Here is a 22,885-nt window from a genome sequence, read left to right on the forward strand (position 1 = left end):
CCTGGAATTTAGAAGGTTAAGGGGTGATTTGATCAAAGTTTCCAAAATATTCTGGGGACCTGGTAGGGTAGATAGAGACAAACTATTTCTGCTAGTTGGGGAGTCTAGGACGAGAGAGCATAGACTAAAAATTAGAAGCTCACCTTTCAGGAGTAAAATTAGGAAACGCTTCTACACACAAAGGGTTATATAATGTTTTCATAAGGTATCATCATGTTTAAGTTAGCCTTGACAAAGGACAAGGAGCAACTTAGAGTAAAAATACTTAATTGGAAGAGGGCCAATTTCAGTGGAGTAAGAACGGGTTTGTCCCAGTTAAATTGGAATCAGAGATTGGCAAGCAAAACTGTAATGCAACAATAGACTGCCATTAAAGAGATGGTACATGTACAGTCAAGGTACATTCCCACGACGGGGAAAGGTAGGGCAAGCAAAGCAGAACTCCCTGGACGATGAAACAGATGGAGAGTAAGATGAAGCAGAAAAAGGGTGTGCATGACAGATGTCAGGTTGATAATACAAGTAAGAACCAGGCTGAATAGAAAAAGTTCAGACGGGCAGTGAAAAGGGAAATGAGAGGCAAAAAAAGAGTATGAGAAGAGACTCGTGGCTAACATAAAAGGAAATCTAAAGGTCTTCGAGGGAGCTAAAAGGGGATTTACCCATGGAGACAGATGGCATGACTGAGGTACTAAATAAGTACTTTGCATCTGTCTTTACCATGGAAGAAGATGCCACCAAAGTCATGGTGAAACAGGAGGTGATTGAGACACTGGATGGGGTGACGATAGATAAAGGGGAGGTATTAGAAAGCTGGCTGTACTTAAAGCTGAATAGTCACCAGGACTGGATCAGATGCCTCTGAAGATGCTGAGGGAAGTAAGGGTGGAAATTGCAGGGGCACTGGCCATAATTCTCCAATATTCCTTAGCCTCGGGGGTGGTGCCAAAGGACTGGAGAATTGCAAATGTTACACCCTTGTTCAAAAAATGGTGTAAGGACAAGCCCAGAAACTAGTAGCCAGTCAGTTTAACCTCGGTGGTGGAAAGCTTTTACAAACAATAATCTGGGCCAAAATTCGTAATCACTTAGACAAGTGTGGCTTAATGAAGGAAAAGCAGCACAGATGTTTTTAAAGGCAAGTCATGTTTAACTAACTTGGTTGAGTTTTTTCATGAGGTAACAGACCATGTCAGCAGATCTCCTGGTAGGAGTAGCTACAAGCAGCAGCAGCAGAACACAGAGGACTGATGAGAGTTGTGCGGTTGATGTGGTGTACATGGACTTCCAAAAGGCACTTAATAAAGTGCTGCATAATAGGCTTGTCAGCAAAATTGAAGCCCAATAAATGAGAAAGTGGCAGCATGGATACAAAATTGACTGAGTGTCAGGAAACAGAGTAGTAGCGCAGGGTTGTTTTTTGGACTGGAGGACAGAATATAGTGGGGTTCCCCAGAGGTCACTATTAGGAGCACTGCTTTTCTTGATATATATTAATGGCCTAGACTTGGATGTAAAAGGCACAATTTCAAACTTTGCAGATGACACAAAACTTGTAAATATTTTGAACTGCAAGGAGAATAGTGATAGACTTCAAGAGAACATAGGCAGGCTGATATGTGCAGACACGAGGCAGATGAACTTTAATGCAGTGAAGTGATTCATTTTGGTAGGAAGAATGAGGTGAGGCAATGTAAAATAAAGGGTACAATTTTAAAGGGAGTGCCGAAACAAAGAGGCCTAGGGATATATGTGAACAAATTGTTGAAGGTGGCAGGACAGGTTGAGAAAGTGGCATACAGGATAAATAGAGAACAAAAACAAGGAAGTTATGATGAACCTTTATAAAACACTCGTTCGGCCTCAGCTGGAGTATTGTGACCAGTTCTGGGCACTGTACTTTCGGAAGGATGTGAAGGTTTCAGACAGGTCGTAGAAAAGATTTCTGAGAATGGTTCTTGGGATGAGGGACTTCAGTTATGTGGATAGATTGGAGAAGCTGGGGTTGTTCTCTTTGGAGAAGATCAAGAGGAGATTTGATAGACGTGTTCAAAATCATGAGGGGGACTGTTCCCATTGGCTGAAGGATTCAGAACCAGACGACACTGATTTAGGGTAATTGGCAAAAGAAGCAAAGGTGACATGAGGGAAAACCTTTTTACGCAGCGAGTGGTTAGGATCTGGAACGCACTGCCTGAGAGAGTGGTGGAGGCAGCTTCAATTGTGGCTTTCAAAATGGAATTGGGTAAACAGCTGAAGAGAGAAAGGTTGGCAGGGCTACAGGGAAAGGGTAGGGCAGTGGGACTTGGTGAGTTGCTCTTGCAGAGAGTCGGCACTGACACGATGGGCCGAATGGCTGTAACCATTCTGGGATTCTAAGTTTGGAATTCTCCTCTGCAAATGGCAAATGATGCTAGATAATTGTTAATTTTCAAACTGAAATTTATGGATTTTTGTTAGCCAAAGGTATTAAGGGATTATGGGGCAAAGTTGGATAAAATGAGTTAGGTCACAGGTCAGCCATGGTCTCATTGGATGGCGGAAGAGACTCAAGGGTTTAAATGGCCTCCTCCAGTTCCGATGTTTTGTGTGTGTCTCGCTGGCTAGGCCAACATTTATTGCCCATCCTCCAGTTACCCCTTGAGAAGGTGGTGATAAGCTGCCTTCCTGAACCGCTGCTGTCCGTGTCCAGAGGTTACTCCCACCATGCTGTAGGTAGTGAGTTCCAGGGTTTTGACCCAGCGATGATGAAGGAATGGTGATCCAAGTTGGGATGGTTTGTGAGAGTTGGACATTCCAAAGCACGTCTTGGCCAATTAATTGCAGGAGTAGGCTTGAGGGGGCGGATGGCACAATCATTGAGTCAGAGTCATTTACTGCACAGAAGGAGGCCGTTCAGCCATCAAGTCCATGCCGGTTCCATGATGGAACTAACCAATCAGTCCCTTCTATTCCTATTTCCTATGTTCTTACATCATTGTTATTCTGTAGGCAAATGAGACAACCAATTTCTGAACAGTAAGTTGTCTCAAACAGCAAATAAATGAATGACAGGGGTGACAAGGATGTTGGTTGAAGGAGCAGTTTCCATCCACCTGTAAGGGAAGACATCTCATCTGAAAGATGGCACCTCCAACAGTGCAGCTTTCCCCCAGTGCTGCACAGGGAATGTCAAACTGGACTATGTGCTCAAATCCCTGAAGCAGGACTTGAACCTGAAACCTTCTGAGTCAGAAGGTGAGAGTGCTACCCAGTAAGTCATGGCTGACAGCTGGGTTAGGATTAACCCTAACCCGAACAGTAGGAGCCAAAAAAAACTATTCCATGATCGTGGAACTGAGGTAGGAAAGAGGAGCGAGCCAGAGTGATGCTCGGATTGCAATCTGAGGGAGGGTGGGATTAACTTCCTTGAATTGATTTTCCTTCAGGTAGACAGCTGCTTAAGGAAGAAATGGACGGACAACTCGGGAGAAAACCTTCCAACGCACTTACCCAGAATGGGAACGTTGAGCCGAGGACTAGGAAGTCAGGTACATGCATTACTGACCCGCTGCTTCAGTGCAGCCCATTGAAAGAGGCAGAGCTGGGCAAGGCCCGGGATATCTCTCCATCGTTTGGTGAGGGTCCGGAAACAAGCGTTGGCCATCGATCAGTGACTGAGTTCGGCCAGGAGGCAGAGAGCGAGAATACTGAGCGTTCCAGGCCAAGGGATTCCGGGAACGATGGCCCTCCGCCAGCCCCTGAGAAACAGGGAGCGGGATCAGCGGGAACTGGTTGCCTTGACTGCCCAAAGCCTCTGAGTGGGCCACCTGAAGGCAGTGAGGGTCTCGGAGTGGCGGAGCAGGCAGGGGCTGAGGGCAGGCCGGAGCAGGATGAAGGTGGGGGTCGTGTTTCTGCCCTGGGAAGGACGCCGTTCCTCGCGGGTGCCTTGACGCTGGCCGACTTGCGGTTAATGGTGGACCTGTTTCACCTGCCCTACGAGCATGGGGAGGGGACTGCCAGCCTCCTCCAGGAGTTTCACTGGCTCAAAGCCAACAGTGACTTTGTGAGTGCAAACACTAAGATGGAGTTGAAGAAGGTAAGCTGGAGAAAATGGTGTGAGACAGTAGTGGAGGGTAGAATTAAAGTGAGCAGATAGAATCTTACAGCTCAGAGGGAGACCATTCGACCCATCGTGCCTGTGCTGGCTCTTTGAAAGAGCTCTCCAATTAGTCCCACTCCCCCTGCCCTTTCCCCATAGCCCTGCAAATTTTTATCCATTTTAAATATTTATCCAATTCCCTTTTGAATGTTACTATTGAATCTGCTTCTACCGCCCTTTCCGGCAGTACATTCCAGATCGTAACAACTCGCCGCACAAAATAATTGCTCCTCATCTCTCTGCTGGCAATTATCTGAACTCTGTCTCCTTTGGTTACTGAACCTTCTGCTGTTGGAGACAGTTTTTCCTTATTTTATCTATCAAAACCCTTCATAATTTTGAACACCTCTCTTAAATCACCCCTTAACCTTCTCTGCTTTTAGCAGAACAATCCCAGCTTCTCCAGTCTCTCCACATAACTGAAATCCCTCATCCCTGGGACCATTCTAGTAAATCTCCTCCACACCCTCTCCAAGGCCTTGACATCCTTCTTAAAGTGTGGTGCCCAGAATTGGACAGAGTATCCCTGATATTTAAGGGATGGGTAGGGATGTACAGCGGCCAGGAAATCCGGAAGTATGGTTTGCCAGGAGGTCCTGCCTTTAAATTCCATTTAAAAGTTTGGACTTTGTGTCCCGAGCAGCAGCCGGCCAGATTAAGAGGCTGACCAGCTGTCAATTGGGAAGGCCTGGGGCACCAAGCCAGGCCACAGGTGTGGATCAGAGTGGAGCGGAGGGAGGGGGCGATTGTGGGTCAGCGGGGGAGTGGGGGGGTGGGTGGTGAGGGTGGCTGGAGAGATTGGGGGTGGGGTACGAACATACGAATTAGGAGCAGAAGTAGGCCATTCGGCCCCGCTATCCTGCTCCGCCATTTAATCAGATCATGGCTGATCTGTTTGTGTCTCGAATTCCACACTTCCATTTACCCCCGATAACCCTTGATTCCCTTAAGTAGCAAGAATTTATCTACCCTCACTTTAAAAATATTCGATGACCCCGCCTCCACCACCTTCTCAGGCAGAGAGTTCCAAAGTCGCACAACCCTGAGAGAATAAATTTCTCCTCATCGCTGTCCTAAAAGGGTGTCTTAAAATTTAAAACAGTGCCCACTAGTTCTGGACTCACGCACAAGAGGAAACATCCTTTCAACATTCACCCTGTCAAGACTGTTCAGGATCTTATAAACTTCAACCAAGTCTCCCCTCACTCTTCTAAACTCCAGTGAAAACAAGCCCAGTCTGTCCAACCATTCCTAATAAGACAACCCACTCATTCCAGGTATCAATCTAGTAAACCTCCTCTGATCCTCCCCCAACACCTTCACATCCTTCCTTAAATAAGGGAATCAAAACTGCACACACTATTCGAGATGTGGTCTCACCAATGCCCTGTTTAACTGAAGCATAACATCCTTACTTTTATTTTCAATTCCTCTCATAATAAAGGATAGCATTCCATTAGGGTTCTTTATTACTTGTTGTTTATTACCTGCAAGCTGACCTTTTGTGACTCATGCACTAGAACAGCTGGATCCCTCTGTACGTCGGAATTCTGCAGTCGTTCTCTGTTTAAGTAATACTCTGCTTTTTTATTCTTCCTGCCAAAGTGAACAACTTCACATTTTCCCACATTATACTCCATCTGCCAGATTTTTGCCCACTCTCTCAACCTATCAACGCATAGTGGCGCAGTGGTTAGCACCGCAGCCTCACAGCTCCAGGGACCCGGGTTCAATTCCGGGTACTGCCTGTGTGGAGTTTGCAAGTTCTCCCTGTGTCTGCGTGGGTTTCCTCCGGGTGCTCCGGTTTCCTCCCACAAGCCAAAAGACTTGCAGATTGATAGGTAAATTGACCATTATAAATTGTCACTAGTATAGGTAGGTGGTAGGGAAATATAGGAACAGGTGGGGATGTTTGGTAGGAATATGGGATTAGTATAAATGGGTGGTTAATGGTCGGCACAGACTCGGTGGGCCGAAGGGCCTGTTTCAGTGCTGTATCTCTAATCTAATCTAATCTATCTATATCGGTCTGCAAGCTCCTTATGTCCTCTTCACAACATACTTTCCGATCTATTTTTGTGTCATCTGCAAATTAAGCTACCATTCCATAGCTCCCCTCATCTAAGTCATTGATATAAATTGTAAAAAGTTGAGGCGCCAGCACTGACCCCTGTGGGACTCCACTCGTCACATCCTGCCGATCAGAAAAGGACCCATTTATGCCCCCACATTTTACTTTTATTTTTAGTTATTTTTTCTTTTTTGTGTTTATTTTATTTTAGTTTGTTCAGTTTATTTCTACTGTGCCTACCCACTGGTTTTTTTTATGTTTGTGCTTGTGGCTGTTCAGTTTTCAGTCCACTAACACCCTATCTGTACTAATGCTTTGTCTTTCAGCACACCATTAGCATATTGTTTGCCTTTGCTCCAAGACCTTCGGGTCAGTTATTCTCTGTGACCTTGTCCTATCAACACCTTCTCTTTTGTTATCTCTTTCCCCACCCCCGCTTTACTTGTTTAAAATCTATTACGTTTCTTATATTTGCCAGTTCTGATGAAGGGTCACTGACCTGAAATGTTAACTCTGCTTCTCTCTCCACAGATGCTGCCAGACCCGCTGAGTATTTCCAGCGTTTCTTGTTTTTATTTCCCATTTCCAGCATTCGCAGTATTTTGCTTTCATTTATGCATACTCTCTGTTTTCTGCCAGCCAGCCAATCTTCTATCCATGCTAATATGTTACCCGCTACGCCATGAGTTCCTACTTTGCGCAATAACCTTTTATGTAGCACCTCGTTAAATGCCTTCTGATAATCCAAGTACAGTACATCAACGGGCTCCCCTTTATCCACAGCACATGTTACTCCTTCAAAGAACTCCAATAAATTGGTGGAACATGATTTCCCTTTTACAAAGCCATGTTGACTATTCCTGATTACCTTGAGTTTTTCTAAGTGCCCAGCTATAGCCTCCTTAATGATCGATTCTAACATCTTCCCCATGACAGACGTCAAACTAACTGGCCTATAGTTACCTGTTTTCTGCCTCCCCCCCACCTTCTTTGCTATTTTCCAGTCTGATGGAACCTTTCCAGAATCTAGCGAATTTTGAAAAATTAACACCAACACATCTACTACCTCATTAGCCACCTCTTTTAAGACCCTAGGATGAAGCCCATCAGGACCCAGGGACTTGTCAGCCCCCAGCTCCATCAGTTTGCTCAGTACTGCATCCCTAGTTATTATAATTTCACCAAGTTCCTCTCTTCCTTCCACCTCCTGATTTACAGCTATTACTGGAATGTTTTTTGTATCTTTATAGTGAAGACAGAAGCAAAATATTTGTTCATTTCATCCACCATTTCCTTTTTATCTACTATTAACTCCCCATTCTCACTCTCTAGAGGACCACTCTCATTTTACTTACTCTTTTCCTTTTTAAATACCTGTAGAAACTCTTGCTATCTATTTTTCCATTTCTAGCTTGCTTCTTCTCGTACTCTAATTTATTTCTCCTGATTAACCTTTTAGTCATTCTTTGCCGTTCTTTATATTGTGACCAATCATCTGACCTGCCACTCATCTTTGCAAAGAACTTCTTTGAAGCAGAAAGGAAGGATAACTCAGGAGTTATTATTAGAGATGTTGGAAATCATGAGGGTAAGAAAGCTAGCATAAAGGCACTTTACCTGAATGCTCGTAGCATTCGTAACAAGGTTGATGAGTTAACGGCACAAATCATCGCGAATGAATATGATTTGGTAGCCATTACGGAGACATGGTTACAGGTTGGTCACAACTGGGAGTTAAATATCTAGGGGTACCAGACTATTCGGAAGGACAGACAGGAAGGTAAGGGAGGTGGTGTAGCTCTGATATTCAAGGACGACATCATGAGAGATGATATAGGTTCTATGGAGAATGAGGTTGAATCCATTTTGGGTGGAAATTAGAAACTCTAAGAAGAAAAAGTCATTGATATGCGTAGTCTATAGGCCACCAAATAATAACATCACATTGGGGCGGGCAATAAACAAAGAAATAACTAATACCTGTAAAAATGGTACGGCAATTATCATGGGGGATTTTAATCTACATGTAGATTGGTCGAACCAGCTCAGTCAGGGTAGCCTTGAGGAGGAGTTCGTTGAGTGTATCCGTGATAGTTTTCTTGAACAGTATGTAATGGAACCGACGAGGGAGCAAGCTATCCTAGATCTAGTCCTGTGTAATGAGACAGGAATAATTAATGACCTCATAGTTAGGGATCCTCTTGGAAGGAGTGATCACAGTATGGTTGAATTTAGAATACAGATGGAGAGTGTGAAGATAAAATCCAATACCAGGGTCCTGCGCTTGAACAAGGGGGACTACAATAGAATGAGGGAGGACTTGGCTAAAGTAGACTGGAAACAAAGATTTTACGGTGGGACAGTTGACGAGCAGTGGAGGACTTTCAAAGCAATTTTTCAAAGTGCTCAGCAAAAGTATATTCCAGTGAAAAGGAAGGACTGGAAGAAAAGGGGTAATCTGCCATGGGTGTCTCAGGAAATAAGGGAGGCTATCAAATTGAAAGAGAAGGCATACAAAGTGGCCAAAAACAGCATGAAACTAGAAGATTGGGAAAACTTTAAAGGTCAACAGAAAGCCACAAAAAGAGCTCTAAAGAAAAGTAAGATAGAACATGAGAAAAAACTAGCACAGAATATAAAGACAGATAGCAAAAGTTTCTATAAATATATACAACGAAAAAGAGTGGCGAAAGTAAACGTTGGTCCTTTAGAGGATGAGAAGGGGAATTTAGTTATGGGATATGATGAAATGGTCGAGGCATTGAACAGGTATATTGTATCGGTCTTCACAGTGGAGGACATTAATAACATGCCAGTAATTGACAAAGAGACGAACGTAGGTGAGGACCTGGAAACAATCATTATTACGGAAGAGGTAGTGTTGGGCAAGCTAATGGAGCTAAGGATTGATAAGTCTCCTGGCCCTGATGGAATGCATCCCAGGGTACTAAAAGAGATGGCGGGAGAAATAGCAGGTGCACTAGCGGTAATTTTCCAAAATTCGCTGGACTCTGGGGTAGTCCCAACAGATTGGAAACAGCAGATGTGACGCCACTGTTTAAAAAGGGAGGTAGACAAAAGATGGGGAATTATAGACCGGTTAGCTTAACCTCTGTAGTGGGGAAGATGCTTGAGTCTATTATCAAGGAAGAAATAGCAGGGCATCTCGATAGAAATTGTCCCGTTGGGCAGACGCAGCATGGGTTCGTGAAGGGCTGGTCATGCTTGACAAATCTTTTGGAATTCTATGATGACATTATGAGCAAGGTGGACAATGGGGACCCAGTGGATGTGGTGTACCTAGATTTCCAAAAGGTCTTCGACAAGGTGCTGCACAAGAGGCTGCTGCATAAGATAAGGATGCATGACGTCAGGGGTAAAGTATTAGCATGGATAGAGGATTGGTTGACTAACAGGAAGCAGAGAGTGGGGATAAATGAGTGCTATTCTGGTTGGCAGTCAGTCACTAGTGGTGTGCCTCAGGGATCGGTGTTGGGACCGCAATTATTTACAATTTATATAGATGATTTGGAGTTGGGGACCACGTGTAGGGTGTCAAAGTTTGCAGATGACACTAAGATGAGTGGCAGAGCAAAGTGTGCAGATGACTGTGAAACTTTGCAGAGGAACATAGATACATTGAGTGAGTGGGCAAAGGTCTGGCAGATGGAATACAGTGTTAATAAATGTGAAGTCATTCATTTTGGTAGGAGTAACAGTAAAAAGGATTATTACTTGAATGGTAAAAAGTTGCAGCATGCTGCTATGCAGAGGGACCTGGGTGTCCTTGTGCATGAATCGTAGAAGGTTGGTCTGCAGGTACAGCAAGTAATTAGGAAGGCAAATGGAATTTTGTCCTTCATTGCTAAAGGGACCGAGTTTAAAAGCAGAGAGGTTATGTTGCAGCTATATAAGGTACTGGTGAGGCTGCACCTGGAGTACTGTGTGCAGTTTTGGTCTCCTTACTTGAGAAAGGATGTACTGGCACTGGAGAGGGTGCAGAGGAGGTTCACTAGGTTGATTCCGGAGTTGAGGGGGTTGGCTTATGAGGAGAGACTGAGTAGATTGGGATTATATTCATCGGAATTCAGAAGAATGAGGGGGGATCTTATAGAAACATATAAAATTATGAAGGGAATAGATAAGATACAAGTAGCGAGGATGTTTCCACTGGCAGGTGAAGCTCGGACAAGAGGGCAGAGCCTCAAGATTAGAGGGAGCAGAATTAGGACTGAATTAAGAAGGAACTTCTTCACCCAGAGGGTTGTTAATCTATGGAATTCCTTGCCCAGTGAAGTAGTTGACGCTTCTTCAGTAAACGTCTTTAAAGCTAAGGTAGATATCTTTTTGAACAATAAAGGAATTAAGGGATACGGTGAGAGCGCGGGTAAGTGGATCTGAGTCCATGAAAAGATCAGCCATGATCTTATTGAATGGCGGAGCAGGCTCGAGGGGCCGGACGGCCTACTCCTGCTCCTAGTTCTTATGATCTTATGATCTTATGATATGCCTTTTACTTAAGTTTGATGCTTTCCTTAACTTCTTTAGTTAACCACGGATGGTGGGTCCCTCCCCTTAGAATTTTTCTTTATAGTAGGAATATACTTATCCTGAGTATTCTGAAATATCCCCTTAAATGTCTGCCGCTGCTTCTCTATTGATCTATCTCCATGCCTAGTGGGGTGTGAGAGCCGGGGAGAAGTCAAGGGAGGCAGGGGCAGAGATATCTTGTTGGTCGCGGGGGGGGTGGGGGGAGTGGGGGACGGAGGAGGAGAGTGCGACGTGGAGAATGGAGAGCTCTGGGGGGGAGCAAAGCATGGGAATGGAGAAATCTGGGGTGGGGGGTTCAGGGGATGAAAAGATCTTGGGGTGGGATGAGGGGGCGAAGCGATGGGTTGCGGAGCTGGAGAAATCAGGGGGAGTGGAGATGGAGAGATCAGGAGGCGTGAGAGGGCTAGAGAGATAAGGGGGTGCTGGAGAAATTTGTTTGGGAGGTCCAGACATGGGGTACTGGGGCTTAGGAATTTAGGGGTAGGGAGATAGTGGGAAGGTTAGCAGTTTATACTGGGGAGGGGTGGTAGACCAGCGGCAGTGGGGGGTGGGGCACTCCTCCTCTTCGCCCACAAGCACTGCTGGAAATTCACTTACCTGCTGGATCCAGTCATTTCCGCCTCCCTTATTTGCCGAGTTACCCTGGTAACATTTGAGCCTCATTAAAATATTTAAATGATGGACCCACCTCAAGAAGCAACACACTTCTGTTAAAGTTGGGTGCATTGGTGAGGGTAGGGGTGGGATTTCCCATTTTCACCCCTCTGCCACTTTCCTGCCAGTCCTGGGGGATAAAATTCAGTTGAGGCCTAACCAGCATCTTATAAAGGTTGAGCATAACCTCCTTGTTTTTGTTCTCTGTGCCTCTGTTTATAAAGTTATGGATCTCATATACTCTTTTTAAGCGTAAAGTTGACCTTCAGCTACCTTCCTGGACATTTGAAGTCCCGTTTTCTGAATGTTAGGATCCTTGCCCTCCAGCAGTGGGTATTGTTCCTGGGAAGGGGGACAACGTTCCTGGGAAGGGGGACATTGTTCCTGGGAAGGGGGACATTGTTCCTGGGAAGGGGGACATTGTTCCTGGGAAGTGGGACATCGTTCCTGGGAAGTGGGACAGTGTTCCTGGGAAGTGGGACAGTGTTCCTGGGAAGTGGGACATCGTTCCTGGGAAGGGGGACATCGTTCCTGGGAAGTGGGGCATCGTTCCTGGGAAGGGGGACATCGTTCCTGGGAAGGGGGACATCGTTCCTGGGAAGTGGGACAGTGTTCCTGGGAAGGGGGACATTGTTCCTGGGAAGGGGGACAGTGTTCCTGGGAAGGGGGACAGTGTTCCTGGGAAGGAGGACATCATTCCGGGGAAGGGGGACAGTGTTCCTGGCAAGTGGGACAGTGTTCCTGGGAAGGGGGACAGTGTTCCTGGGAAGGGGGACAGTGTTCCTGGGAAGGGGGACATCGTTCCTGGGAAGGGGGACATCGTTCCTGGGAAGGGGGACAGTGTTCCTGGGAAGGGGGACAGTGTTCCTGGGAAGGGGGACATCGTTCCTGGGAAGGGGGACAGTGTTCCTGGGAAGGGGGGCAGTGTTCCTGGGAAGGGGGACAGTGTTCCTGGGAAGGGGGACAGTGTTCCTGGGAAGGAGGACATCATTCCGGGGAAGGGGGACAGTGTTCCTGGCAAGTGGGACAGTGTTCCTGGCAAGTGGGACAGTGTTCCTGGGAAGGGGGACAGTGTTCCTGGGAAGGGGGACAGTGTTCCTGGGAAGGGGGACATCGTTCCTGGGAAGGGGGACATCGTTCCTGGGAAGGGGGACAGTGTTCCTGGGAAGGGGGACAGTGTTCCTGGGAAGGGGGACATCGTTCCTGGGAAGGGGGACAGTGTTCCTGGGAAGGGGGGCAGTGTTCCTGGGAAGGGGGACAGTGTTCCTGGGAAGGGGGACATTGTTCCTGGCAAGTGGGACAGTGTTCCTGGCAAGTGGGACAGTGTTCCTGGGAAGGGGGACAGTGTTCCTGGGAAGGGGGACATCGTTCCTGGGAAGGGGGACATCGTTCCTGGGAAGGGGGACAGTGTTCCTGGGAAGGGGGACATCGTTCCTGGGAAGGGGGACATTGTTCCTGGGAAGGGGGACATTGTTCCTGGCAAGTGGGACATCGTTCCTGGGAAGGGGGACAGTGTTCCTGGGAAGGGGGACATCGTTCCTGGGAAGGGGGACATCGTTCCTGGGAAGTGGGGCATCGTTCCTGGGAAGGGGGACATCGTTCCTGGGAAGGGGGACATCGTTCCTGGGAAGGGGGACATCGTTCCTGGGAAGTGGGACAGTGTTCCTGGGAAGGGGGACATTGTTCCTGGGAAGGGGGACAGTGTTCCTGGGAAGGGGGACAGTGTTCCTGGGAAGGAGGACATCATTCCGGGGAAGGGGGACAGTGTTCCTGGCAAGTGGGACAGTGTTCCTGGGAAGGGGGACAGTGTTCCTGGGAAGGGGGACATCGTTCCTGGGAAGGGGGACATCATTCCTGGGAAGGGGGACATCGTTCCTGGGAAGGGGGACAGTGTTCCTGGGAAGGGGGACATCGTTCCTGGCAAGTGGGACAGTGTTCCTGGCAAGTGGGACAGTGTTCCTGGGAAGGGGGACAGTGTTCCTGGGAAGGGGGACAGTGTTCCTGGGAAGGGGGACATCGTTCCTGGGAAGGGGGACATCGTTCCTGGGAAGGGGGACAGTGTTCCTGGGAAGGGGGACATCGTTCCTGGGAAGGGGGACATTGTTCCTGGGAAGGGGGACATTGTTCCTGGCAAGTGGGACATCGTTCCTGGGAAGGGGGACATCGTTCCTGGGAAGGGGGACATCGTTCCTAGGAAGTGGGACAGTGTTCCTCGGAGGTTCCAAAGTCCACTTGCTGCTGACTTAACATAAAATTCTCACTTTGATCTCAGTAAAGACACGAGGGGTAGGGGCCAATCCGAAGAGAGTGTTGGATGGAGTTTCAATCACAAGGTCACTGTTTGCTCTGATTTCTTGGCGCAAGGGCATCGCAGACAAAATGGGCATCTCCATTCACAGCAAAATCATTAAACGTGCTTGTTAAGGACCCACACACAGAGACAGACAGACATACAAACAGACAGACACACAGACACAGACACGCACAGAGATACTCACAGACACACAGACACACACAGATACACGTGCACACATAGACGGACACGCATACAGACAGACACAATACACACACATAGACACGTGCACATAGAGACACAGAAAGACACACAGACACACACATACACAGAGATAGACACACACATACAGACATACACACACTCACGCACATGCATACAGTGACACGCACGCACAGACACACAATGGCCCAGTCTTACCCACATTTATTTTAATCAGTGTTTTTGGCATATAACTTCTTCCATCTTTCTAACTCTGCCACTTTTTCTTGTCCACCTGGTTTGGCATCAGAGACAAGTGACAGGTAGAAGAGTTGTGGGGAAAAGGTTGATAAACTGCGCGGAGGACTGAGGAAGACTTTGGGAGGAGAGGAGAGAGTTGAGCCACACCCTGTCTGACCCTGAGAGTGCTTGATGCCAACTCTGGGGGCTTTAGTGGGAAAGCCTCCATATCTTGAGCACAAAATTTACAGTCCCTTCTCACATCCCCACAAGAAAGGAATAATTACTTTGAGCCACTTACCTATCGAATAAAGAGGGACTGATTCAAAAGGCAACTAGATTGATCACTGAAAAAAGGGCAGGATGAAGGATGGGTGGATTATTGTTAAAGGAGAGGATGGGGAATGTGGTTGATGTGTCCGTTTATTAAGGGGAGAGAGAGGTCGCTGGATCATTAATTAAGAGAGGACGTGGAAGTGAGGTTTAGATTAGATTAGATTAGAGATACAGCACTGAAACAGGCCCTTCGGCCCACCGAGTCTGTGCCGAACATCAACCACCCATTTATACTAATCCTACACTAATCCCATATTCCGACCAAACATCCCCACCTATCCCTATATTCCCCTACCACCTACCTATACTAGTGACAATTTATAATGGCCAATTTACCTATCAACCTGCAAGTCTTTTGGCTTGTGGGAGGAAACCGGAGCACCCGGAGAAAACCCACGCAGACACAGGGAGAACTTGCAAACTCCACACAGGCAGTACCCGGAATCGAACCCGGGTCCCTGGAGCTGTGAGGCTGCGGTGCTAACCACTGCGCCACTGTGCCGCCCGGCACAGTGGGTTGTTTATTAAGGCGGCGTTGGGGAGTGAGGTCGATGAGTTATTGATTAAGGTGGGGGGGAGTGAGGTCAATGGGTTATTGATTAAGGCGGGGGTGGGGGAGTGAGGTCAATGGGTTATTGATTAAGGTGGGGGGGAGTGAGGTCAATGGGTTATTGATTAAGGCGGGGGTGGGGAGTGAGGTCAATGGGTTATTGATTAAGGCGGGGGTGGGGGAGTGAGGTCAATGGGTTATTGATTAAGGCGGGGGGGAGTGAGGTCAATGGGTTATTGATTAAGGCGGGGGTGGGGGAGTGAGGTCAATGGGTTATTGATTAAGGCGGGGGTGGGGGAGTGAGGTCAATGGGTCGTTGATTAAGGCGAGGGTGGGAGTGAGGTCGATTGGTTGTTTATTAAGTGGAGAGTGAGGTTGAAGAGGGAACTGGAAAGGAGTTCAGGTAAGAGAATTGGGAAGACGGGGTGATGGAGCAGGCTAGATGAGGTAAATGCCGTTCTTTTGACCTGTTCTCCACACCATCCCATCTTACTCCTACAGGCGGAAGAGTGGAGAGCGCGAGCGTGCGCGTTCCAGCTCGCGTGTGATAGGATCATCCAGCTCTACCGGCAGTTCATGAGCAGCTCCAACAGGGCAATTGTCTACGACCTTTACCCCTATCTCTGGGACATCAGGAACACGCTACTCGTTACCAAGGCCTTTGTCATGTGGCTGGGTGAGTGAGAAGCTCAATTTACATCATTCTTGATGAAGATTAGGCAGTGGCTGAGTGCAAGAGAGACTGTGCAGTGACATTGGCTTTGGGTTTGATTGTGAGCCCTAGGGGTTGCTTTTAATATTGCGCAGGGGCAATTTATCTTTCGAAATGATTGCCAACCAAAGAAGCACACCCGACAGATTTGACCGTTGAACCCAAAGTGATTGTGTTATTTGCATTTACTCCAACAACTTAATGTTCCTGCTCTCTTCTGTAAACTATTCTATCGGTGAGTGAACCTGTTGTGATCAGGGCTGGTGACTGATGTTAATGGACTTATTAAGATAATTGGCAAAAGAACCAGAAAGGCAATAGGAATTTTTTTACACAGCAAGTTGTTATGACCTAGAATGCACTGTCTTAAAAGATGGTGGCGCAGTGGTAATATTAGTAAGTCAGGGTTTAGGGCTAATGCCCTGGGGACATGGGTTCAAATCTCACCATGACAGCTAGTGGAATTTCAGTTCAGTTAATTAATTTTTAAAAATCTGGAATTGAAAGCTCATCTCAGTAATTGTGCCATGAAGCTATAGTTGATTGTCATTAAAAAGCCATCTGATTCACTAAAGTCCTTTAGAGATAGAAATCTGCCATCCTTACCCAGTCTGGCCTACATGTGACTCCAGACGCACAGCAATGTGGTTGACTCTTAACTGCTCTCTGAAATGGCCTAAAGGATTGAAAAAACGTAGCCTTGAAAAGAGAATTGAATAAATAGTTGAAGAGGAAAAATTGCATGTCTAGGGAGAAAGAACAGGGGAGTGAGGCAGTGCGCATAGCTTGTTCAAAGAGCTAGCACAGACACAATGGGCCGAATGGCTTCTTCCTGTGGTGACGATACTGATTTGAGTATTAAAGAAAATGCCAGAGGGTGGGACTCGCACAGATTGACAACACTATGGTCCTAGATGTAGCTGCTGTACCTGTGTTTCTGAAGAAACAAATGTGATGTGATTTTATTTAATTCTATTGGTGGGATAAATTCTTTTACCGGAAATACACTGATAATAATTCTGAATGTCTGTAACAAGCTGCTGTTCATAATTAATTCTGTTTCCCTAGATGGCAGAATCGAGAGAGACACCTACTCATTCAACTCGTGGATGAACTGCTTCCAGTGTGAGTATTATTGAGTTTTAACGACATAATAACTCTTGTTGTGATCAGGGAATTATAGATTCAACTACAAAAACTTGTATTTATATAGCACCTTTAACATTATAAGATATCCCAAGGTGCTTCACAGGAGTGTTACCAAACAAATTTTGATATGGAACCACAAAAGGAGATATGGGGCTGATGAACAAAAGTTTAAGTCAAAGAGGTAGGTTTGCGTGAGTATCTTTTAAAGGAGGGATGATTGGTGAAGAGGCAGAGAGGGTTAGGAAGGTGTTCTGCAGGCCCCCACCTGCCAAGAATGAGGCATAATAATTTTGTCATATGAACATTGATTTTAAACTTGCTAGGAAGAAGAGAAGGCCTGTTAAAAGGGCTGCCAGACACTTAGCTGAAAAACATTTGCATACTAACAGACAGTGCATGTGTAGCCAAAAGGACCATTCCCTGACACATTCAACCCACAATGGATTTTGATCACCAGACCTTGAAGGTGTAAGGAAGAGCATCCCAGAGACTGCTAAGGTGATCCCAGCACTTGGAGAGGTTTGAGTTAATTAAGGATAGCCAGCATGGATTTGTAAAAGGCAGATCATACTTGACTAATTGAATTTTTTGATGAAGTAACAGTGAAGGTGATGAATGGGAATGTGGTGAATGTTGAGTAGGCTGATGGGGCGGTAATTGGCCGGGTTGGACTTGTCCTGCTTTTTGTGTACAGGACATACCTGGGCAATTTTCCACATTTCTGGGTAGATGCCAGTGTTGTAACTGTACTGGAACAGCTTGGCTAAGGGCACGGCAAGTTCTGCAGCACAGGTCTTCAGTACTATTGCTGGAATATTGTCAGGGCCCATATCTTTTGCCGTATCCAATGCCTTCAGTCGTTTCTTGATATCACGCGGAGTGAATCGAAATGGCTGAAATCTAGCATCTGTGATGCTGGGGACTTCAGGAGGAGGCCGAGATGGATCATCAACTTCCGAAGAAGGGTCACTGACCCGAAACGTTAACTCTGCTTCTCTTTCCACAGATGCTGCCAGACCTGCTGAGTGAATCCAGCATTTCTTGTTTTTGTTTCAGATTTCCAGCATCCGCAGTATTTTGCTTTTATTATTGAGGATGGGGATATTTGTGGAGCCACCTCCTACTGTTAGTTGTTTAATTGTCCTGGTGCTGCTCCTGGCATGCCCTCCTGCACTCTTCATTGAACAAGGGTTGGACTCTTGGCTTGATGGTAATGGTAGAGTGGGGGATATGCCGGGCCATGAGGTTACAGATTGTGTTTGAGTACAATTCTGCTGCCGCTGATGGCCCACAGCACCTCATGGATGTCCAGTTTTGCATTGCTAGATCTGTTCGAAATCCATCCCGTTTAGCACGGTGGTAGTGCCACGCAACACGATGGAGGGTATCCTCGATGTGAAGGCTGGACTTTGTCTCTATAAGGACTGTGCGGTGGTCACTCCTACCAATACAGATTGGTGAGGATGACGTCAAGCCTGTTTTCCCCTGTTGTTGGTTCCCTCACCACCCGCCACATACCCAGTCTTGCAGCTATGTCCTTTAGGACTCGGCCAGCTCGGTCAGTAGTGGTGCTACTGAGCCACTCTTGGTGATGGACATTAAAGTCCCCCACCCAGAGTATATTTTGTGCCCTCGCCACCCTCAGTGCTTCCTCCAAGTGGTGTTCAACATGGAGGAGTACTGACTCATCAGCTGAGGGAGGGCGGTAGGTGGTAATCAGCAGGAGGTTTCCTTGTCCATGTTTGATCTAATGCCATGAGACATCATGGAGTCCGGAGTCAATGTTGAGGACTCCCAGGGCAACTCCCTCCCTACTGTATACCACTGTGCCGCCACCTCTGCTGAGTCTGTCCTGCCGGTGGGACAGGACATACCCGGGGATGGTGATGGCAGTGTCTGGGACATTGTCTGTAAGGTATGATTTCGTGAGTATGACTATGTCAGGCTGTTGCTTGACTAGTCTGTGGGAGAGCTCTCCCAACTTTGGCACAAGCCCCCAGATGTTAGTAAGGAGGACTTTGCTGGGTCGACAGGGCTGGGTTTGCCGTTGTCGTTTCCGGTGCCTAGGTCGTTGCCGGGTGGTCTGTCCGGTTTCATTCCTTTTTATTGACTTCGTAGCAGTTAGATACAACTGAATGGCTTGCTAGGCCATTTCAGAGGTCATGTAAGAGTTAACCACATTGCTGTGGGTCTGGAGTCACCTGTAAGCCAGACCAGGTAATACAGCAGATTTCCTTCCCTAAAGGACATTAGTGAACCAGATGTGTTTTTACAACAATCGACAATGGTTTCATGGCCATCATTAGACTAGCTTTAAATTCCAGATTTATTAATTGAATTCAAATTCCACCTTCTGCTGTGGTGGGATTTGAATCCACGTCTCCAGAGCAATACCTGGGTCTCTGGGTTACTGGTCCAGTGATAATACCACTACGCCACCACCTCCCCTTAATTATTCACCACACTTTTACATTTCCATACATGCATTGTAAACCTGTCTTTGTATTCGTCATAGTTCTATGTGGCTGATCAGTGTATTTGATATCGTGAATCCTGATCTCCAGTCTCAGGTGATCTAATTTGACACCAATGTTCTGATAACCATATGGTTTCACACCTTGTGCATATTTGTCTACTAACTGGTCACACTGCTGTGCATGGGAGCTTGCTGTGCACAAATCAGATGCTGCGTTTCCTACTTTACAACAGTGGCTGTGCTTCATTGGCTGATTTGGGATGTTGTGAGAGGCGCTATATAAATGCAAGTCTTTTATATTGTTGGGGATCAACTGAGTTGTGTCACCTGGCACCAATGAGAATCACAATACAAGCTACTGAGACTGATACACCAAGTGTCGGTTGCAACTGGCGAATAGTGTGTGGTAGGATCAGAGAAGGGGCACGGTGGCAGCAGATCATTTCTGCAGCAGCCCCTGGATTCTGCTGTGCTGTAAAGCACTTTGGGACAGCCGGTGGGCCGTGAAAGACGCTATATAAATGCAAGTCTTTTTTTTTCTTTTTTCCACCAGGAGCCCTGGTTAACAGGGACTGATGACTATGAATGGGATTCAGTTCAACAGGATTCCACTGCAATGATTCTGCTGCCGTCATTTTCACCTTCCCTCGGCCCAGTTTCAGTTTCTTTTCTTGTCCGATGACCACCTTCTTTTGCCTTGCACCTCACCCCTTTGGTCATTTAATCTCTCCTGCTTTCCACCCTCTCTCACCCTTTTGTTCTTTCATTCCTTTCTGCTTTCCCCATCTCTGTACTGGTTTAAAACCTGTCACCTCTCTAACTTTCTCCAGTTCTGATGAAAAGCTATCGATCTGAAACATTAACTCTGGTTCTTCCCTCCACAGATGTTACCCGACCTGCTGTGAATTTCCGCCATTTTCTGCTTTTATTTCAGATTTCCAGCAACCGCAGTAATTTGCTTTGCCACCACAGCTTGTCAGTTGTAATTTTTTTTAATCCAAAAATTTGAGTTGTGCAGCAAAAATTAATCAAACTCTTGAATTGTGGGCCTCACAGGGTGCCGTACTGGCAGTGCTCCCATCGTCTTGGGAGTGGCAGGCGAGACCTGGATCTACAAAGGAGGCCTCGCAGGAGAGTTTCAGGTAATCTGATCATCATCTTAATGCTCCTCCCCTCTCCCTCTTTCCCCCCTCTTTAATCTTGCTTTGGAGATTTAATTTTAGAATTCTTACCCACGTGTTCAAATCCCTCCCTATCTCGAATTCCTTCAGCCCTGCAACTCTACGAGATATCACTGCGCGCCTCCAATTCTGCTCTCTTGCACTTCCTCTGTTTTAATTCCTCCACCATTGGCGGCAGTGCCTTCAGCTGCCGAGGCCCTAAGCTCGGGAATTTCCTCCCTCAACTTCCCGGCCTCTCTCTACCTCTCTCTCTCTCTCTCACCTCCTCTAAGATGCTTCTTAAGCTTTACCTCTTTGAGCAAGCTTTTGCTTACCTGTCCTAATATCTCCTTACGTAGTTTGGTGTCAAATTTTATTTGATTGCATTCCCATGAAGCGCCTTGGGATGTTTACTGCGTTAAGGTGCTATATAAACCTAAGTTGTTGTTGTTGATTGAGCTGATTGGCTAGAGTTCGATTGAGTGGAATTGGTGAGGGTGGGCAGTGGAGGGAGGGGCTGCTTTCATGCTGTTGGATTCCTCATGTTTATTTTGGGAGAGGGTGTGTTCTCCCTCTGACACATTCTTGGCTGGTGTTAGTGAAGTTGGTTGAGGGATAAAAATTGTCCAAGAAACTGTAGAAAATTCTTCTACTCTTTGCAATAGTGGTGTGGGATCTTTCACCTCCACCTGAGAGGGCAGACGGGGCATCCGAAAGACAGCACCTCCAACAGTGCAGCACTCCCTCAGTAATGCATTGCAGCGCCCGCCTGGATTTTGTGCTCAAGTCTATGGAGTGGGACTCGAACCCAGAACCTTCTGACTCACAGTGGAAGAGTGCTGTTCGTGATTGGAAGGACAGGGAGAGACAATATAACATAAAGGATACAACTGTAAATTGGGTGCAGGAGCAGAGGGACCTGGGGGTCTATGTGAATAAGTCATTGAAGATGGCAGGACAGGTTGAGAGAGTGGTTAATAATGTTACAACTGAGGCAGGAGCAGTGCACTGTTTATTCTGGTTCCACTTCTCCACAGGTCACAACATATATTTAAATTTTTTCCCAGTTACCGATACAGTCAATCATAGATTCTATTTTTATCCCAGAATAAAACACACCGACCAGGTTTCTTTAATAAACAACAAAATTATCAGTTTATTATAAAACAAGTCTTAACCAGTAATGAAGTAAAGCATAAACACACAGATTGAAATATTACAGTTCCCTTTTTACCTTAGCCCCTCACACTTGCACACACACATATACCGGTTAACTGGAAAAAATGAAAATGATTTTTGTTTAGAGCTCTGTTACAGATAAAAAAAACACTTGGGCTGAATACTTGCTCATTCTTGAAGAAACAGCAGATGACATATGTTGTGTTCCAAAACTGACATACAGTCTGGCCTCCGAGTACACATAGATGGGTCACTGAGATCTTTTAGAACAGTTCTTTTTAGGCGGCATCGAGAATTAATTTAGCAGGCTTTGCTTGAAAGACAGGAGACAAGATGAGCTGACGCAGTGGACTTCTCAGAGTCTTTTAGAGAGGTGCTGGAAAGCTGAGCTGGGTTGTGGTCCTCTCTCCTTTCTTGGGAATTCTCTTCTCTCCTTGCAAGTTCTCTCCTTTTTTTCTTCTTCTCCCCTTCTCCTGCAGGGTTCTGCCCTCCAGGCTGATTTTTTAAAAATTCCAACCCTTTTTAAACAGTTCATTCCCAACTCAAAACAATTCAAAAGTGCAACCAGAAACAGAAACCTTCTGACCTGTCACCTCTCTGCACACATCTTTCCCCAGTTACCAGGGTTTCTGTTCTAGTTTTAACTTGAGTCATGTGACAGCCAGTAAATGTTGTTGTCACACAAGTCCTTTCAGTGTCCTCTTGATGACCCTCTTGAAAGAAAAACTGGTCCAACATTTCTCCACTTTGATTATGAATCCTCAAAAAAATGTTTTTACAAAAACAGAAGCATTTTCCTAACAATATAGCATACAGTAACCTGGGCTTTATTAATAGGGGCATAGAGTACAAGGACAAGGAAGTTATGTTGAACTTACATAAGACACTTCAGCCTCGGCTGGAATATTGTGTCCAATTCTGTGCACTGCACTTTAGGAAAGATGTGAAGGCATTGGAGAGAGTACAGAAAGGATTCACGAGAATGGTTCCAGGGATGAGGAATTTCAGCTATGAAGATAGATTGGAGAAGTTTGGAATGTTTTCCTTGGAGAAGAGAAGGCTGAGAGGAGATTTGATAGAGGTATTCACGATCATGAGGGGTCTGGACAGAGTAGATCGGGAGAAACTGATCCCACTCGTGAAAGAATCGAGAACAAGAGGGCACAGGTTTA

General features: G+C 46.3%; 1 protein-coding gene across 6 annotated transcripts in view; it reads left to right on the forward strand.

The window, feature by feature from the left end:
• Nucleotides 1-22,885, forward strand: part of si:dkey-183c6.8 (protein O-GlcNAcase) — a 117,907-nt gene that overhangs the window by 73,491 nt on the left and 21,531 nt on the right. For all 6 annotated transcript variants that reach the window (XM_068028692.1, XM_068028691.1, XM_068028695.1 and 3 more), the window contains 4 exons: nucleotides 3,429-4,078; nucleotides 15,539-15,713; nucleotides 16,818-16,874; nucleotides 20,431-20,516. In XM_068028692.1, coding sequence (XP_067884793.1) covers nucleotides 3,429-4,078; nucleotides 15,539-15,713; nucleotides 16,818-16,874; nucleotides 20,431-20,516 — 968 coding nt within the window. The remainder of the gene's footprint in view (nucleotides 1-3,428; nucleotides 4,079-15,538; nucleotides 15,714-16,817; nucleotides 16,875-20,430; nucleotides 20,517-22,885) is intronic.

The sequence above is a fragment of the Heterodontus francisci genome, chromosome 1 (assembly GCF_036365525.1).
Source record: "Heterodontus francisci isolate sHetFra1 chromosome 1, sHetFra1.hap1, whole genome shotgun sequence".
NCBI classification, from domain to species: Eukaryota; Metazoa; Chordata; class Chondrichthyes; order Heterodontiformes; family Heterodontidae; genus Heterodontus; species Heterodontus francisci.